The sequence below is a fragment of the Quercus lobata genome, chromosome 4 (assembly GCF_001633185.2).
Source record: "Quercus lobata isolate SW786 chromosome 4, ValleyOak3.0 Primary Assembly, whole genome shotgun sequence".
NCBI classification, from domain to species: domain Eukaryota; kingdom Viridiplantae; phylum Streptophyta; class Magnoliopsida; order Fagales; family Fagaceae; genus Quercus; species Quercus lobata.
Genome location: NC_044907.1, coordinates 9,860,920 through 9,880,903, shown reverse-complemented (window position 1 = coordinate 9,880,903; position 19,984 = coordinate 9,860,920). Strand labels below are relative to the sequence as shown.

General features: G+C 37.4%; 1 protein-coding gene across 1 annotated transcript; it reads left to right on the top strand.

The window, feature by feature from the left end:
• Nucleotides 1-920: 920 nt before the first annotated feature.
• Nucleotides 921-6,858, top strand: LOC115986622 (putative disease resistance RPP13-like protein 1). Its single transcript, XM_031109829.1, has 2 exons — nucleotides 921-5,579; nucleotides 6,503-6,858. The coding sequence occupies exon 1, from the start codon at nucleotides 1,252-1,254 to the stop codon at nucleotides 5,521-5,523; it is 4,272 nt and encodes a 1,423-aa protein (XP_030965689.1). The 5' UTR covers nucleotides 921-1,251; the 3' UTR covers nucleotides 5,524-5,579; nucleotides 6,503-6,858.
• The last annotated feature ends 13,126 nt before the right edge of the window (nucleotides 6,859-19,984 follow it).

The following is a 19,984-nucleotide window of genomic DNA, read 5'->3' as shown; positions in this document are numbered from 1 at the left end:
ATTTATTTATTATTTTTCGAAATAATACTAATTACATTTCTTGTCATATCAATTTATAAGTTATTTGTAATAAAATTTTTTGTAACTTTAATATTTTCCATTATTTATTATGTTATTATAGTGACACCAATCACAATCATTTTACATTAATTCATATACTTCTTATTGTAATTTTTAATTATTTGTAGTTACTATAGATTTGAAAATATAATGTCCTCTAAACCTTCTATAATAATTTTTTTTTTATTAATTCAATAGAAAGAATTTATGATATCAATTTCAAAATATTTATTTTTTAATCTTCGTATCAAAATACTAATTAATTTTTGATATAAAAGATATTTGAACCTATATCTTTTATTCCACAACAAATTACCCATAAAAATGTTAATAACTTAACTTTAACATTTTTCTTTTATCATATTCACATGCTAGATAATAGTATATGAAGGTTATGTTTGGCATTAGCTTAAAAAGTCAATTTCTTTTACTATTTAATCTATTTTTGTTACTATTCATGATCTCATTGCACTTATTGATATTATATATTTATGAATTTCACTATATCATTTCAACTACTTTTTAACTTTATTTACAATATTTTTAATAAAAAAATTTTCAATTTTAATTAAATAAACTGGCCCTAAATGAACTCAATGTATCCTTTACATGTCACATCACCCGCCCAATTACAATGGATCTTTTACTTTACGAGACCATTCTTTTTGGTACAAAAGCTTTGAATGGAGATTTCCACCATTCTGCTCGTTGACGAGTCAAGCTATGCAGGTTCTTGGCATTGCTCTCGTTTACTTAGACTTTCCGTTATAGCATTGATTTGTTAATTAGTAATATATTCTTATTGAATTAAGTTCACACCTACTTGATTCTTAAAAATAAAAAATAAAAGGTTCCCACCTAACCAATGTGAAGTCTCTAATATCCATCTTAAGCCTATTTCCCATATGACAATTGGTTCATGCTAATTCATTGAATTTTTCCCATTTAGATACCATGCTATAGCAATTAACTGGAAAAGGCTGAACTCTTAAAACTAGTATTGACCCAACTTGGCATCCATTACTACCAACCATTCTCTATCTTTTTGAGTTTACGGTGCAAGTTCTAAACCACAACCAATTTGTAAACTGCACAACAAGCTATCAAAGAAGCAAGCCATTTTTTATCCTTTCCTTTCTTTTCCATCATAAGTCAGAACCCAGATTCCTTCCTTTTCTTATAACTGAGACCATGGCAGAGTTGTTTCTTGGAGCATTTCTTCAAGTGCTGTTTGATAGGTTGGCACCCCGTGAGTTGATGAGCTTGGTGTTCAGGGAAAGTGTCAAGAAGAAGCTGGAGAAATGGAGGCAAACCCTGTTGGTAATTCAGATGGTTCTTAAAGATGCTGAGGAGAAGCAACTGACAGATGCGGATGTGAAGCGATGGCTGGAAGCTATCAGAGATTTGGCTTATGATCTTGAAGACTTATTTGATGATTTTGCCATTGAAGCTATGCAGCGCAAGTTGAAGGCACAACCTGAGTCTAGTAGCCCAGCAAGTATGGTTAGAAGCTTAGTCCCTACTCGTTTTACTCCTAGTGCTGTTAAATTCAACCTAAAGATGAAGTTTGAGATTGAAAAAATCAGTAACCGGTTAAAAGAAATAACTGAACAAAAAGACAGACTTGGGTTGAAAGATGGTGGTATGTCTGTAAAGATATGGAAAAGGCCATCCAGCACAAGTGTGCCATATGGACCTGTGATAGGCAGAGATGAAGATAGAAAGAAGATTATAGAACTCATTTTAAAAGATGAGCAAACTGATGATGCTAATTTTCATGTCACTTCTATTGTTGGTATGGCTGGGGTTGGTAAGACAACACTTGCTAGGCTTGTGTACAATGATGAAGAAGTTAATCATTTCAATCCAAGAGCCTGGATATGTGTATCTGATGACTTTGATGTTATGATGGTAACAAAAGCTCTTCTTGAATCAGTCACTACCCAACCCTGCCATCTCAAAGAGTTGAATGAAGTTCAGGTGAAGCTGGCAAGTGAATTAGAGGGTAAAAAGTTCTTGCTTGTTTTAGATGATCTTTGGAATGAGAATTATGGCCTGTGGGAAGCACTGCTACCTCCTTTCAGGGCTGGAGCAGCAGGGAGTCGAATAATCGTGACAACACGAAATGCAAGTGTTGGAAGGGTGATGGGAGCAGTTCAGTCTTATAATCTGGAGTTCATATCCGACAATGATTGCTGGGCAATATTTGTCCAGCATTCCTTGATGAATGAAAATGTTGGTAGACCTGGGAATTCAGGCCTAATTCGTGAGAGAATTCTTGAAAGGTGCAGGGGATTGCCTTTGGCAGCAAGGACTCTTGGTGGCCTTTTCCGTGGTAAAGAGTTAGATGAGTGGGAGGATATAATGAATAGCAAATTGTGGAGTTCATCAAACATGGGAAGTGACATATTTCCCATATTAAGATTGAGCTACCACCATCTCCCTCATCATCTAAAGAGGTGCTTTGCTTATTGTTCATTATTCCCAAGGGACTATGAATTTGAAGAGAAGCAACTGATCCTGCTTTGGATGGCAGAAGGTTTGATTTATCAAGCAGAAGGTGATAAGCCAATGGAAGATTTAGGTGGCGAGTACTTTCGTGATCTACTGTCAAGGTCATTTTTTCAGCAGTCAAGCAGTAATAAATCACGATTCGTGATGCACGACCTCATCAGTGATTTAGCTCAATGGGTTGCAGGAATAAGCTACTTCAGGTTGGGGACTAAGCTGGAGGGCAACGAGCGAAGCAAAGTTTCCAGTAAAGCTCGCCATTTTTCTTTTCTTGGTAGCAGATATGATGGAGCTAAGAAGTTTGAGGTAATTTCTGAATTCAAGCATTTGCGGACCTTCCTACCACTAATGGCACCATATGTTGGGTACTCCTATTTGTCTTATCACATTATTAATCAATTGCTGCCTAAATTACAAAGCCTACGGGTGCTTTCTTTGAGTGGATATCGCATAGTTTATCTACCAGACACAATTGGTGAACTCGAGCATTTGCGGTACCTTGACCTTTCTCGCACACAACTCAGAAGCTTGCCTGCATCAATAAGCACTCTTTACAATTTACAAACATTGCTATTAGAAAATTGCACTTCTCTAAAGTTCTTGCCTCCAGATTTTGGTAAACTGTTCAACCTGCGTCATTTGAATATTTTTGGATCAAATTTATTGGAAGGAATGCCTCTAAGCATAGGTAATTTGACTAGTCTCCAAACATTGTCCAACTTTGTTGTGGGCAAAGCAGATAGTTTCTGTGTAATAAGAGAGCTAGGGCCCTTGGTGCATCTTCGAGGGACACTGTGCATCTCAAAATTGGAGAATGTAACTAAAGCTCAGGAGGCAAGAGACAGTTATTTATATGGTAAGCAAGACATTAATGAGGTTGTGATGGAATGGAGTAGCAACCTTAATGAATCACAAGATGAAGAAACCCAGTTGGAAGTACTTAACATGCTACAGCCTAATGTGAAGTTGAAGGAGCTTACTGTGAAGTGCTATGGTGGAACCAAATTCCCAACTTGGATAGGAGATCCTTCATTTTCTAATTTAGTGCTCCTAAGGTTTGAAAATTGTGATAACTGCAATTCCTTGCCACCAGTTGGGCAACTACCCTTTCTCAAAGATCTTCTAATTAAAGGAATGGCTGGAGTGAAGAGTGTTGGCCGGGAGTTTTATGGGGAAAGTTGCTCGAGACCTTTTCAATCCTTGGAGACTTTACATTTTGAGAATATGCCAAGATGGGAAAAATGGATTCCTCTTGAAGTTAATGAAGCATTTGCTTGCTTGCGTAAACTTTCAATCATAAGATGCCATAATCTGGTGAGAAAATTGCCCAACCATCTTCCTTCATTAAAAAAGCTTGTGATTCATGGATGTTGGAATTTGGTAGTTTCAGTTTCAAACTTACCAATGCTGTGCGTATTAGCAATTGAGGGATGCAAAAGAGTGGAGTGTGAAAGTTCAGTTGGCTTTGGCTCACCATACTCCATGGCTTTTTCAAAAATTTCAGAGTTTGGAAATGCAACAGCAGGGTTAATGCATGGAGTAAGTAAAGTAGAATATTTGAAGATTGTTGATTCTGAAAAGCTCACAACTTTGTGGGAGAAAATACCTGAAGGGTTGCACAGACTCAAATTCCTACGAGAGCTGTCTATTGAAGACTGCCCAACACTAGTTTCCTTTCCAGCATCTGGTTTTCCATCCATGCTGAAAGTAATTCAAATAAAAAGCTGCAGTGGTCTGAAATCATTACTACCAGAGGGAACGTTGCACAGCAGAGAAAATGCATGTCTTGAGAAGTTGTGTGTTGTACGTTGTGATTCTATGAAGTCCATTACCAGAGGACAGCTACCAACAACTCTAAAAAGGCTGGAGATTTCTCATTGTATGAATTTGCAGTGTGCGCTAGACGAGGGAGAGGGTTTTTCTTCTTCTTCAGTGATGCATGATGAGGATATCAACAACAGAAGCAAAACTCATCTTCAGTACTTAGACATCAAATCATGTCCATCTCTCACAACCTTAACTTCAAGTGGCAAGTTACCTGCCACGCTTACACACCTCCTTCTGAGGGAATGCCCAAAGCTCATGTGTTTGTCATCAACAGGTAAATTGCCAGCAGCACTTCAACACCTTGAGATTCAATCACTCTCAAAGCTGCAGAAAATAGCAGAGAGGTTGCACCAGAACACATCCCTTGAATGCATTAGGATTTGGAATTGCCATGGCCTTAAATCCTTTCCGGAGGACCTACACAACCTCAGCAAACTTCGCCAGTTTCAAATTTTTTGGTGTCAAAGTTTTTCTTCCTTCCCAGCAGCAGGGTTGCCTTCAAACCTGAGAGTTCTCGGGATCAAAAACTGTAAGAATCTCAAGGCCTTACCTAACGGTATGCGCAACCTCACTTCTCTTCAAAAATTGGATATATCTAACCGTCTAGACAGTCTGCCCTCTCCACAAGAGGGTTTACCTACCAACCTAATAGAACTTAATATGAATGACCTGAAGTTATACAAACCAATGTTTGAGTGGGGGTTGCAACAACTCACTTCTCTTATAAAACTCTCCATCCATGGTGAATGTCTAGATGTTGATTCCTTTCCAGGTGAGAGGGAGAATGGGGTCATGATGCTGCTGCCAAACTCTCTCTCAATTCTATGCATTTCATATTTTCAAAACCTGGAATGTCTGTCCCCCAAGGGGTTTCAAAACCTCACATCTTTAAACCAACTAAAGATCTATAATTGCCTAAAGCTCACATCCTTACCAAAGGAGGGCCTGCCTCCCTCACTTACACAACTTGAAATCCGTAATTGTCCTCTGCTAAGTCAACATTGCAATAACGAGAAAGGACAAGAGTGGTCCAAGATAGCTCACATCCCTTGTGTTTTGATTGACAACAAATTCATCCATGAAACAGTGACAACAGATTCATCCACAACACAGCTCAACAGGTGAATTCCTGATTTTGCAAACAAGAGGATGTTCAACTTTCGAATTGCATTGACATCTAGGTAAGTCATTTATTAAATCTCCAAATTTATATGTTTACACAGCATACATGTCAAAACTTTTTATATGACAGTGTTCAATATTTTGTATATTTAGCTAGGTAAACCCAGCACAGTGACATAATGAGAACCAAAGCTGAGTTCTGTGATAATCTCTTACATGCTTTTTGCAGTATATACCTTACTATATTTAAGAACCTGCCATAACCACCTCTGGTTTTATAGTTTGCATCACTAACTTATTTTCATTTTACACTTACACATAGGTTTTGCATATGCCTGGACATAAAGGAAATAAATTACCCACCATTACAGATTCATTGCATTTTTGAGAATATTGTCAATGAGAAAACTAACTCAATATTTATGTCATGTAGTTTCACTATGTCCTAAGCAATGAAATTGGGGTCTAGAATTTTACCATTTAGAGGCTGATCAAACTCCAGACTGTTGTTGAAGATGATTTTACTTCCTAAAATCTCATCCAGTTACTGGGTTTTCACATCAGCTTCTCATCTAGGGTTAATGGTCCATCAATTCTTATCTACCATGCAGAACCTAAGCAGATTTCTTTTCTGCCATAAGTACTACTACCCTACATCAAGTTACTGTTCAAAGTTCAATGGATAATTGGATATTATCGTTTTACTTTCTCCTTCTAATTTGATGGCAGTGTATATACTCTTTAGTCTAACTAATTCTTTATATATGGTGCCATAACCTATGTGAAGCGTCACATAATAACCACGGCAACTGTCTAATATAGGATTGCTGCATATCTGCATTACTAGAAAGTAGATACGGATACAAATATTTCTTGTTGAAATTTTTTTTTTCAAGTTTTCATTACAACAGAGGAATTCTGGTAGGACTTCTTGCCCTTTTGGTCCATCACTGATGAATCTTACTGTCTTTGATGCTTGCAGATAGTTCGAAAGGCTGATGCAATTCGTTTCAACTTTCCAAGTGGTGTGTGTGGAAGGAATGTTTGTTTTTGTCTTGTTGATGTTTGTTTACTGTCTTTACTATGTCTGTTAGAGATAGTGGCTCATATTCTGAATAGGAAAGTAACATCGGTCTCTAGTCTAGAGGTCTCATGAGTGGTGTAGCAGAGCGTAACTAAGTGGAGGCCACAAGGCCCGATGTGGCTTTGTTTACCCCTTCACTGGGGAATTCAGTGTCCTGGTTTTGGGCTTTTTTAGAGGCACTATAAATTTATTGTAAACCCTTTATTTTTCTTTAATAGTGAATTTTCCCCCGCATACTTTGGTGGATGTAGGCATATTTTCGAACCACATAAATCTCCATGTCAATTTTTTCTCTCTCTTTTTTCTAACACTGCTAACATCTGAAATCTTCAAAAGTGGTCATGGCCTTTTACAATTTGTTTCCTAAATATTTTAGGACTGTTAACTCTATTCGGCAATATTGATGCCAATTATTTTTTGGCGTTATTTTCATTCTCTTCCTCTTTGTATTGTTTTCACATCAAGTCAGGATGCATTACTGTAACTCTATTCTGCAATATTGGCGGCCAATTTCTTTTTCCTTTATTTTTATTCGTACATAGGACTTAACAAATGCCTCTCTTAATATTAAGAGAAAAAAAAAAAAAAAAAAAAGGGGTCTCTTATTTGATCACACATTCACCAGCTTCAATTATTTAAACCAACATATGCGTGTGTAGATGCGAGCTAAATGTACCAAAGTGGGGTAGAGAAGTAAGAGTAGGATTCGCCTTTATAATGTTGATTAATATTTCCATCTTCTATGCTAAATACACCAATGTCAAACCATCCACCATTTAAGGTCGAAGAAAAACCTTCCTTACAGTCATCTGTAAAATAGGCGCAATTAGCTTTGCATCCATTGAAGCTTGATGGAGATGAAGACACTGATGAACTGTCAGTCTGTCACCCACAAACAATACTTGATCGCCCAAGTTGTCAACCTTCACCCTCTTGTATTTATATTTGCTTCTCACTTTAGTAGAGCATTCTAATTTTAGAATTGTGAACCCAATTGTCAAATAGGTATTACCATTGATTTGTTCATCTTCATGAATGTTCTCATCCTGATTATCATCTTCATTAATGAATTCCTCATCCATGAAATCAAAACCTCCTCGAAGGCATGAAACAACCAAAAGATTTTCCAATGATTCAACAATATACTTTTGGATATAATCCTTAGTTTCTAATTGTCATGGCACAACACATTCAGTGAATGCAATACCATCATCAATGTGACAAACAAAAACTCCACCCTTTCCGTTTACAGCATAAAATTTTTCCTTGTAGAATGCAATGTCATAAAAATATGGCTCACTTGTTATATCAATCCAAGCATCATATCCAGGTGACCAGGTCTAGTGAATGCCAATGTGTTATTACTACTATAGATAACCATGATTATGCAAATCATTATCATATTCATTATTAGTTGCTAAGTTCTACGGATTCCTTGACAAAACACAGTTCTCAACTAAGATATCTTCGTAATCTATAGGGTCAAGTTCATAATTGAGACCAGCTTCATCCCAAAAATGAGGTTGAGGCGGAAGACTTGATAGGAGACAATGGATGAAAGAGATTGATTTGGAGATCGATGCCTATACTGAACAGCCATCTGAAAGATGTTCCAAAGCATTTTTTTTTCTAACAAGCTCAAGCAACTTGAAGTTGTAAACTTTATTATCAAAACAATATATATATATATATATATATATATATATATATGAAGATATAATAAAAGTTGGGTTTAGAAGCCGTGGTTGTGCCACATGGCTTCTCCAAATTGTAAAAATTTTGTTAAATTTTTAAAAATATGTCATTTTTTTTTTTGTTCTTATCTTATTCTCCTATAATTTCTAAGTTGATAAAAATTTCAATTTGAATACCATCCAAATTCTTCATCTAATCCTTTTATTATTCATTTATCTATATTTTCTAAGTGATTTATTTAATTAGCAATAAGAGATCTACTTCATTTATGATTTATTAGTTCTAGCATTCTAGGGGATTAGAATTTTGGTTTCACACTAATTGTTCATATCAACATTAATTAAATAAAAACAATCATAGTACACGTATACAACTACTAATATCAACCTTTAATTCTATTTTTTATTTTTTTTAAACACCTCATGGATAGACACAAAATTATAATTGTTCCTATTGATTTTTCCTATACATCTCCATCAATTTTTAGATCAATACAAAAATTTAGTTGTTGTTATCTTTTGTTTAAGTTATATATGATCCTTAATTAAATGCACGGGTATAATAGAAAGAGACACCAAGAGCGAGCGGGAGACACCTAGCAAGATATACTGAGAGAAATACCGAAACAATGAGAGAGAATGGGCAAACCCATACGAAGGTGTCGCGATCCATTTCCACATCGGAGAGAGCTCAACCACTGCCACCGTTGCCTACTATTTTCCATAGCGTCACATCAATGGGTGGTCAAAATCAACGCATCCACAAGTTGGACTCAGTGGACTACGATGTCTGCGGTTCAACCTTCCTACTTGAGCAGCACAAGGATAACGTTCACACAGTCAAAGACGGCACTGGGAGACAGTGCATTGATTGCGGCACATAAGCCCAGGGCACCTTCGAGGTAATGGAGGAATTTCCAATGAATAAACACATTGTCATGACTTGCAAGTGGCACCAAACGTGGAAGATCAGCCCACTTAGACATCTTATTATGGATAGATGTTTATGCGGTAATAGAGGGAAAAAATAATAATAATAATGAACAAACAAAATCACTTATACATCTTAATAAGTATATGGTGTTTATACTGTAAGAGACTAAAAACAATAATGGAAATCAAAATTTTAGAATTGTCAAATTAAAATTTTATGATGCTGTCAGAAAAAAACAAAAAGGAATATTGATTATAAAGAATATATATTATTATTATTATTATTAGCGACAACATGTAACATACTACTAATTAATAAATCATACAAGAACTCAAGTTGTAAAGAGAATTTCTACTTTTAAAACCTTCATGACCTATGCAAGGTCATTCACATCAAAGGAGCTAAAAATTTTAATTTTTAGTATCTTAAAAACCTACTTTATCTATTTTACCACCTCACTTTACAAAACATCTAATTTCAATAGTTTTATTTTAGCATTCAACACATTAAAATAATATAAATAACACAATAAAATAATATAAGAGTTGCTACAATGAGAGTGAAAGTGAGAGTCTAGGGAGAAAGAGGCTGAGAGAATTAAAAATCATTAAAAATACATATATAAGCTCTGATTTATTAGAGTTAACTGTAGCTGAAAGTGAAAAAATTTTAGATATAGGACTTTTGATATGGCATGGTTTTTATGGTTTTTTAAGTTGCTAAAATAGTTTTTGAATGGTTTTGACAACTGCTTAATAGCATTAGTTTTGCTTACATATATTCACCTCTTACCCTATCTCCCAATGTTCTGTTAAGGGTCTGATTGGGTGGAAGAATTCAAGCAGCTATGCATGTTTCATGTTTGTAAGATCAATAAAACACTTGACATTGAAATGATCCAAGACAAAATAATAATAATAAAAAGGTAAAGCAATTTGAAGAATATTTGCAAAAGTAAAGTGCCCGCTAACCAAAATCAACAAAAAGAAACAGAAAAGTAGCTTGTTGATGAAAGAATATTTGCAAAAGTAAAGTACCCACTTTGTTGGGTTTTGGCACTACAAAAAACGCGGGCTATAGCCGCGTTTTTTTTAGCCGCGTTTACAAAAAACGCGGCTATAGCTTACCTATAGCCGCATTTCCAAGAAACGCCGCTAAAGCCTCAAGCTATAGCCGCGTTTTCCAAAAACGCGGCCATAGCTAACCTATAGCTGCGTTTTAAAAACGCGGCTATAGATCCAGTCAAATAAATTTTTTACAGGGTGACCTATAGCGGCGTTTTTTCAAAAACGTGGCTATAGCTAACTTTAAAACGCAGCAAAAGGTTTTCTATAGCTGCGTTTTTTAGAAAAACGCGGCTATAGGTTCAAGCAAATAATTTTTTAGAGGAACCTATAGCTTCGTTTTAAAAAACGCGGCTATAGGTCTAGGCGTAATTTTTTAAATGGTGACCTATAGCCGCGTTTTCTAAAAACGCGGCTATATGTAACAGCCAAAAAAAAAAAAAAGGTTTTTCTGCAACTCCCCACGTGCCAACCCTTTCACACCTACATCCCCACCTACCCCACTTTCATCTTTTATTTCTTTACTCTTTCTTCATTTTTCACTCACTCCACCGTCTTCACTCTTCAGGTTCTTCTTCTCTCTTTTTTTTTTTTTCTTTTTTCCTTCCTTCTTCACATTTGGGTAGCACTTTTTTTTTTTCTTTCTTCCTTCTTCACATCTAGGTAACTCTTTTTTTTTGTTTTTTTGTTTTTCTTTCTTTCTTTCTTTCTTTACATCTGTGTAACTCTTTTTTTTTTCTTTGATTCTTTGGAGCTACTGCTTCTTTTTTTCCTCTTTCTTTTTTTTTTTCTCCGTTATTCACTCTAGCACAACTCTTTTTTTTTCTTTGATTCTTTCCAGCTACGTACTTTTTTTTTTCTTCATCTCAAGCACACTGATTTGTCTACAGATCTAGTTTTTTTTTTTTTCTTATTTTACGTTTAGTTATAAGAAAACGGAGGAGATGTTGAAAATTTTGATGAAGTGGATAGCCCGCATATTTTGAATTTTCTGGGTATGTTTGTATTGTGAGAATGTTGTGTTTAATTTTGAATTTTTTGAGTGTGTTTGTATTTTGAGTATGTTGTGTTTGATTTTGAATTTTCTGGGTGTGTGTTTGATTTTGAATTTTTTTTATTTGTTCAATTTTGAATTTTTTTATTGGAATTTTGAATTTTCTGGGGAAAAAAAACCCAGAATTTTTTTCTTTTTTTTTTGTTTTTTAAAAAACCTATAGCCGAGTTTCAGACGCGGCTTAAAGCTGGTCTATAGCCGCGTTTCCAAAAACGCGGCTATAGGCCTAATCCTATAGCCGCGGTTACAAAACGCGGCTATAGGTCAGACCTTTAGCCGCGTTTTTGAAAAACGCGGCTATAGTCTTTGAGCTGCGGTCTTTAAGCCGCGTTATAAACGCGGCCATAGGAAACGCGGCTCAAAGCCTATAGCCGCGTTTTTGGGGTCTTAAGCTGCGTTTTTCAAACGCAGCTTTAGACCCATTTTTTTGTAGTGTGGAGGCAAAACTTGGGACTGCGAGAGAGACACTGAGATAGACAGTCTCTTTGCTAAGTACCTATTGACTCTCTCTCCCCATGAAAGAGAGCGTAGACCAATATACATATTTAGAGTCTGTTTGGATATCATTTATTGTTGAAAACTGAAAAAATTGTAACAAAATAATTTTTAAATGTATGAATAGTACCATAAGACCCACTTTTAATAAAGAAAAATTTGCATAAATTAATGACTTGCGGGTTCCGTCCCGTGAATAGTATGTGGGACCCAAAAAAACACCAGATGCACCATCAAAAGAATTTCAACAACATCCAAACGCACACTTAGGGTGCGTTTGGATACAGCTGAAAACTGAAAACTGAAAAACACTGTAGCGAAATAATTTTTAAATGTGTGAATAGTATCGTGGGACCCATTTTTAATGAAAAAGTTGCTGAAAAGTGAAATTTGTGGGTCCGTGAACAGTACACGATGTGCTGTGATTGGTCCAAAAAAAATTTGAAAAGTCAAAGTTTGCGGCTACTGTTCATTGAACAGTGCATGAACAGTAGCCGCAACACCCAAAACGCGTGAAAAAAAAAAAAAAAAAAAAAAAAAAAAAAAAAAAAAGGCAAAACGAAAAAACGCAAACGCAGGATTAGGCAGAAAACGCCCAATCCAAACGTACTCCAGCATTTTGCCAAAAAATGGTGGGTTCTGTGCACTGTTCATGGGACCCACAAATGCTTTTTTTAGAAAAAACAACTTTAAAAATAGGTTTCATAATATTATTCACATATTTAAAAATTATTTTAATACAGTATTTTTAGTTTTTAGTTTTCAACCACAAAAGTGTGCAAACATATCCTTATTTGGGAGTTGGACATCAGTCAAATGCTTTAGGCCTACTCCAACTTCATTCGCCAAAGGGACGGCCCAGCCTCCATTCAATTAGTTTTTTAATTTTTATTCTAATTAAATACTAGCTTCATCCAAATTCTTTTGTTAACATACTCTTTAAATAGGATTTTTCTTTTTTCTTTTTTTTTGGGAGAATCCTCTTTAAATAGGATTAGTCTATAACTCAGACCTGGTGCATATGCACAATTACACACATACCTTATGTTAAGTCTTTGTGGCAAAATCGTATTTTACCCCTAGCTATTTTGGTGGTTGGCAAATATATAAATCTCATTAAACTAGCACATAAACCTTGAATTGAAATTATTAGAAAATTGTAGCATAAATAAAAATAAAAATAAAAATCTTTGAACTACACACATTGAATGAGGCTACAGTGTTAATATATCTATATAACACTACGAATTATAGCATGAATGCGTTACCCAAAAACATTAACATGGTGTTTGATTGGTTAAAAAAAAAAAAAAATCTAATGTTTAAGAGTTAATTATTTACTTTAAAAAAAATTCAAGGACTATAAATCTATAATTGAAATGTAAAACGTTCAAAAGGGTATATTAATACGTCAAACAATAGTAATTCTAAACCATAAAAATAGAAAATAACAAAATTTAAAGAAGCATTTGAAAAAAAAAAAAAAAAACTAACAAACAAATTTGCCCTTCAACCTTGGGGATATCTAAAGGTCACCAACTATAGCATGTGTTTACATCTCTCAATATAGTTGCCATCATTTCTATCTAGCTTTAAGATATTTAACTTGAATATGGGATTTCAATAGTTTTTTTTTTCAAGGTTTCCTAAATCAATTTGGAGAAGTATAAGTGGGTTCCAGTTAATTCAACTGGTAAAATCTCTGATGGTTGAATAAGAGATTCAGGATTCAATCCCTACCTACACCAAAAACCAATTGGTGTATTGGTCTGATGATAAAAAGCATCATCAAGAGCAAATGCCATAGGTTGAAACTCTCTAAAAAAAAAAAGGAGAGAAGTACAAATATTAGATATTGGTAATATATTTGTAATTCTTCCCTTACCTATCTAGTGGCCAAAATGGCCAAGTTTGGCTAAAATATATAGTGTTTTACCATTGTTTGAGAAATATTTAGCGATCTACTACCTTTTTGGAACTCAACAAAACTCGAGCTCTTCAAACTCGAGCACTTCAAATATTTGAACAGGGCTTTAATGTCAACAAAGCCTGGATATCAAGCATAGGGAAAAGTGAGGACCTAGTGTTGTAGGGGAGTGAGCATAAAAGTCTAACTTTGTTGTGTGAGTGTAAAAGTCTTTTTTTTTTTTTTTTTGAAGGAGAAACTTGTATTTCAATAAAACGAGAAAAGGAGTACAACAAAGGCCAAGAAACTTTTTTTTTTTTTTTTTTTTTGAAAAGAAGATTTCATTGCAATAGAAAAGAAGAATACAAAGAAGACCGAGAAGGCCAAAAAGAACCTGCAGAGCCGGTCTTAGAGCAGAAGGTCTGCTTGTACAATGAATTCTAAAAAAGAAGGGGTAACCCCATACCACACCTGGTGTGAGCCGGTCCTATGAGCAAACTGAGCTAGTTCATGGGCTGCATAGTTGAAGGCCCGGCTTAGGAATCTGAAAGTGCAAAAAGAAAAGGAGGCTTGAGCTTGGATAATATCCTGTATAATGTGTCCATACGGAGTCCCAGTAGCAGAGTCATTGATTGCATTAACCACATTAGAGGCATCACTTTCACACAACACACAAGGAAGATGCATCTCTTGAGCAAGAAAGATACCTTGCTCCAAGGCAATGATTTCCACTAATCCCGCTGGGTAAGGGGACTGGAGGGGTTTGCAGAGGGCAGCAACTATATCACCCTTGCAATCTCTAATGATGACTCCAATGCTAGAAGTTCCTTCAAGCTCTAATGAAGCCCCATCCACATTTATTTTGAATACACCAGGAGGAGGAGGTGACCAACAGCTAGAAAGAGTCGGTCTTGAGGAGGGAAGGTCTGTATAAGCTGCATTAGTGAAGTCTTCTATGGAATTCCTAGCCGTCTGCCAAACCTGTGAGGGGTGAGAGCATTTGCCTTCGTGGATGGTTCTATTTCTATTGTACCAAATTGCCTAAGCAATAGTGAAGAAAGATTCTAAAACATGAGAGGAATTATGTGCAAGAAAGTACATAGCTAAATCCGGAAAGGTCCAATTGTTTCTTTGGAGCCATTGCACACCATCAACCTAAAAGCTCCAAACCCAGATAGCAAAATCACAGTAAAGCAAAGCATGGTGAACGGATTTCGTCTCCTTGTTACAGATTGGGCAGTCTTTATCTATGTTAATACCTCTGGCACACAATTTTTCCCTTGATGGCAGCCCATTAATGCAGGCCCTCCAAGCAAAGATCTTAATCTTTGCAGGAAGGTTAAGGTGCCACAAACTCTTCCAAAGGGGTTTAAGCAAATCTCCCTTGGAGCTACCAACATCATATTTTCCTACGAACATACTGAAGGCAATATGGTAAGCACTCTTCATAGTAAACTCACCTCGAGTGTTTCCCAACCAAATTAGCTTGTCCTCGAGCAAACGTCGGCTAACAGGAATCCTTAGGATTGTGTTCGCTTCAAATGGGAGGAAGATAGCACGAATGACATCAGCTCTCCACCACTTAATGGCCAAATCAATGAGGGAAGAGACCATGGGGAAGGTTAGAAGGTTATTAGGGGGGGTGATGACTTTATGAGTGGTGGGGGTGGGGAGCCATTTGTCATCCCATATGTGAATTTGTTTGCCATTGCCCACTCTCCATCTGGTTCCCCTACGAATGACTTCCACACTATTAAATATGTTTCGCCAGGAGTAGGAAGGATTAGAGCTAAGTGTTGCACTAAGGATATCACCAGAAGGAAAATAACTCACTTTGAGGACCCGGGCAATGACTGAAGTAGGATTTGTAAGGATTCTCCAGGCTTGTTTTGCTAGCATAGCTAGATTAAAAGCTTTCAAGTTTCTAAAGCCCAGGCCACCTTTGGACTTAGGATAGCACATTTGTTTCCAACCAACCCAAGCCATCTTTGATTCGTGTTGCTTTTGGCCCCACCAAAAGTTCCTTGTCATGCTTTCCAGATCCTCACATAGGCCCTGAGGGAGCTGATAACAGCTCATGGTGTAGGTGGGGATAGCTTGGGCTACCGCCTTAATAAGAATTTCCTTACCCCCCATGGAGAGCAACTTTCGCTTCCACCCCGCAAGCTTTTGCCCAACTCGTTCCTTAAGAATGAAAAAAACTTGTTTCTTTCATCTTCCGATGAAAGACGGAAGGCCAAGATACTTGGAATGCTTTGAGTCTTGCATCGGCCCTAGAATGGCAAAGATTGATTCTTTCAAATCTTGATGAATGTTTGGGCTGAAAAACACAGAGGATTTATTGGTGTTGATTTTCTGGTCGGAAGCATCTTCATACCTTTAGAAGATTTGCTTAAGTTCTTGGCACTCCTCGTTTTTTGCTTTACAGAATAGGATGCTATCATCTGCAAAGAAGAGATGAGTAATGTTAAGGCAATTCCGTGAGATGGAGATGTCGGTAAGAAGGTGGTTTCTAGTTGCCTCATGGATAATGGCCGAGAGTCCCTCAACACAGAGGAGGAAAAGGCTAAGGGAGAGGGGGTCGCCTTGTCTTAGACCCCTAGAAGGAATAATGTTCCCATAGGCCGCCCCATTGATTAGGACTGAATAGGAGACCGATGTGATGCACTGCATAATAAGGCTCACCCATTTTGTGCAAAAGCTGAGTTTTTCCATAATCCGTTTAATAAAGCCCCACTCCACCCTATCGAAAGCTTTGCTTATATCAAGTTTGACTGCCATAAACCCCTCTTTCCCCACTGATTTGTGATTTAAATAATGCATTAATTCAAAAGCCACCAACACATTGTCCGTGATGAGTCGGTCCGAGGTAAAGGCGCTTTGATTCTCAGAGATGATAAGGGGGAGAAGGTTTTTTAATCTGTTGGCCAATATTTTGGAAATAAGCTTGTAAATTACATTGCATAAGCTTATAGGTCTAAAGTCAGTCATTTTCTTTGGGCATTTGGTTTTTGGAAGGAGGGAAATGTTGGTTTTATTGATTTTGGACATGGACAAGTTATTATTAAGGAAATTCAGGACTAGATTTGTGACACTATTCCCAACAATACCCCAATATTTCTGATAAAAAATGGCGGACATACTGTCTGGCCCGGGGGCTTTAGTGGGATGAATTTGCTTGAGAGCCGTATCCACTTCTTCTCTGGTAAAAACACGAGTAAGACTTTCATTCATATCCCCAGTCACTTTAGAAGGGATGGCCTCAACAATATCTTCCACCCGAGTGGGGAAAGAAGTGGAGTAGATGGTTTCAAAGTAGCCTACAGCAACCCGGGCAATAGAGTCCTTTTCCTCACATCACCGGCCATAATCGTCCAAAAGGCCCAAAATTGTATTTTGCTTATGCCTTTCCGATGCATGGGCGTGGAAGAATTTTGTGTTCCTATCTCCCTTCTTTAACCAATGTGCCTCTTTGGCCCCAATATAATTCTTCATCCTTCAACAACTCATTCAACTCCCTTCTTAGACTTCTAATTTTGCCATTCATCTCTCCATTTTTATCTTGCTGCGTTAGGGCGCTCAGAGCATTCCGTTTTGACCGAACTTTCTTAGGAATATGACCATAGACTGAGGAGCTCCAGCTAGATAATTCCGAAGCATAACGCTTTAAATTCGCCATAAAACCTTCCGGTGTACTCAAGTCCACCCCCATCCCCCAGGATGATTCGATGATGTTTCTGCACTCCTTATTTTTAGACCATAGGGCTTCAAAATGGAAGCGTTTGATGTTGGAAGCATATTGGGATGGAGAGTTAGTCAAAAACAAAGCACAATGGTCGAAGGTTGAGTCCACTAGGTGGTAAACTCTCACTCCTTCAAATTTCCCAATCCACTCAATGTTAGCAAGAGCTCTATCTATTCTCAACTGAATTCTATTCTCCACTTCTTGCACATTACACCAAGTAAAGTCAGTCCCCACATACCCCAAGTCCAAAAAGCTACAGAAGTTCACAACATTTCTAAAGCTCTCCATTTGATGCTAGGGAGGAGTGATGCCCCCATCTTTTTCATTAACAGATAATATTTCATTGAAATCCCCCAAGCATAGCCATGGGAGTTGGAGCTGACTGTGTAAAAAAGCAAGAAGGCGCCAAGATTCATACCTCCGGTGAGTTTCCAGGTGATCGTAAAACCCTGTAATCCTCCACCGAAAATTGCCTTTAGACTCCTTAACAATAGCATCAATATGGCTTCCCGAAAAACTATTAATATCCAAGTTAACTTCTCGAGTCCATAACAGGGCCACACCTCCACTACGACCTCTACTAGGAACAATAAGGCGATTTGCAAAACCTATCTTGTTTTTAATTTTCTCCATCCGTTTTACTTTTGATTTAGTCTCCATAAGGAAGACAACCTTGGGCTTCCAGCGTCACACCATATCATGCAACGCCCGAGCTGACCGGAGGTTCCCAATTCCCCGACAGTTCCAACTAATAGCCCTCATTAATTCCGTCAGCTTCTATCAATTTTCTCTACCATATTCCATACAAAGCATATCTAGATAAAGAGTAAAGAGAACCCAAAGGCATGAATGGAACAACAAACAGGGCTTAAAGCAAGGAAAAAAACCCAATTTCAGCCAATAAGAAATGCTCAAGCAAAAAAGGCTACTTACTGCTTCCTTAAGATAGCTGCACCTAGCCAAATCACACCCGAACTAAAAAAATCCTCCCAAGTCGGAGAAAACCTCCCCCAGAAAGAAGGGTTGCTTGAGCACACATGAATTGGATGGCTCGAGAAGACAAGCTCTGAGCTGGAGACCCACGGACCAGAAAGAGAGGAGCATTTGTTGATGATCTCAGCTAATAGAAAATAGCTTTCTTTCTCTCACAATCCGCCCAAAGATAGAGAGCCGACTGACCTCTGTACTAAGACAAAACCGCTTGGACTCACAGGTGAGCCAATTGGATGCCTCCCTGAGCAAACGCACAGGAATGGGTAGGCAAAGGGGTAGGTCTAAAGGGTTTTAGGGGAAGATTAAAAGGAAAAAGCAGTTTTAGATTAACGGAGAGACCCACGGCCACCCTGAGAAGGCATGCGTGGGAATGGGTTTGTAGAATGTGGGTAAGGCTCTATTAAGTTTAGAGGATTGATTGATAGGGAAACAGGTTTAGATGAGAAAGTTAAGAGGAGTGCCACACGGAGGTGGAGATGAAACCACACAGAGATGGTAAAAGAAGATCACATAGAGGTGATGGGTAAAGGCCACACAAAGGTGGAGAGAGAAGCTCCTACTAGGGAGAGAGTCTAATAGAGGCCAAGAAACTAACAAATTATCCTAGGCCAAATTGAAATAAATGAGATAAACAGGGCAAGATAACCCCCTTCCAAACATTGGAAACTCGGTTACATTTAGCAAATTGGGCTAGCTCATGAGTAGCCCTGTTGTAAATCCTTTTCACGTGATGGAAAGAGCAGCTAGAGAACACAGATTTCGCAGACACAATGCTATGTACTAAATGGCCCATAACACCACCATTGCAATCATGAGTAACAGAGGAAATGATAGAGGCAGCATTGGACTCAAAAATCACATTAGAAATATTCAACTCTTGAGCCAAGAGTACCCCGTGCTCCAAGGCAAAAAATTTTATAAGCTCGGCTGGGTAGTGCATAGGTAGAGCCTTACAAAGAGCTGCGACGACCCTACCCGTATCATCTCTTATAATAACCCTGACGCTAGAAATTCCACTGCCATCAATCGAAGAAGCTCCATCAACATTTACCTTGAGAAAGCTAAAGGGAGGAGCGACCCAGCAACTTTGAGTAGACGGCAGAGAGGGAGAGACCAACGAGAAAGCCTCCCTGTAATCTTCAACCCTACTCTTAGCCATTTCCAGAATTTGCAGAGGAGGCAAACCAATCTCACCATGGAGGAGCTTGTTTCTATTGTACCACACCAACCAGGAGATGGCAAAGAACAACTCGAGGTTCAAAGTAGATGTGGAAGAGCAAAAATAGAGCACCAAAGTCTACCTACTTGTTTAGTAATGTAGGAGCACTTAGATTTCCATAAGCAAAAGTATTGTACCTTTGGTGAATTAATTTTTTGTCAATAAAAGTGTCTTTGTTCATGTGTTCTAGTCAACAGTTAAAGCATAGTAAAAGACGACATATTTATCTAGGAGCGTGTTGTATTTTCCTAAAAAAACGTTTATGTCAAATTTTTA

Bases quoted from the DNA above. Each gene is read 5' to 3' on its own strand.
- LOC115986622 (XM_031109829.1), top strand. From the start codon at position 1,252: ATGGCAGAGTTGTTTCTTGGAGCATTTCTTCAAGTGCTGTTTGATAGG.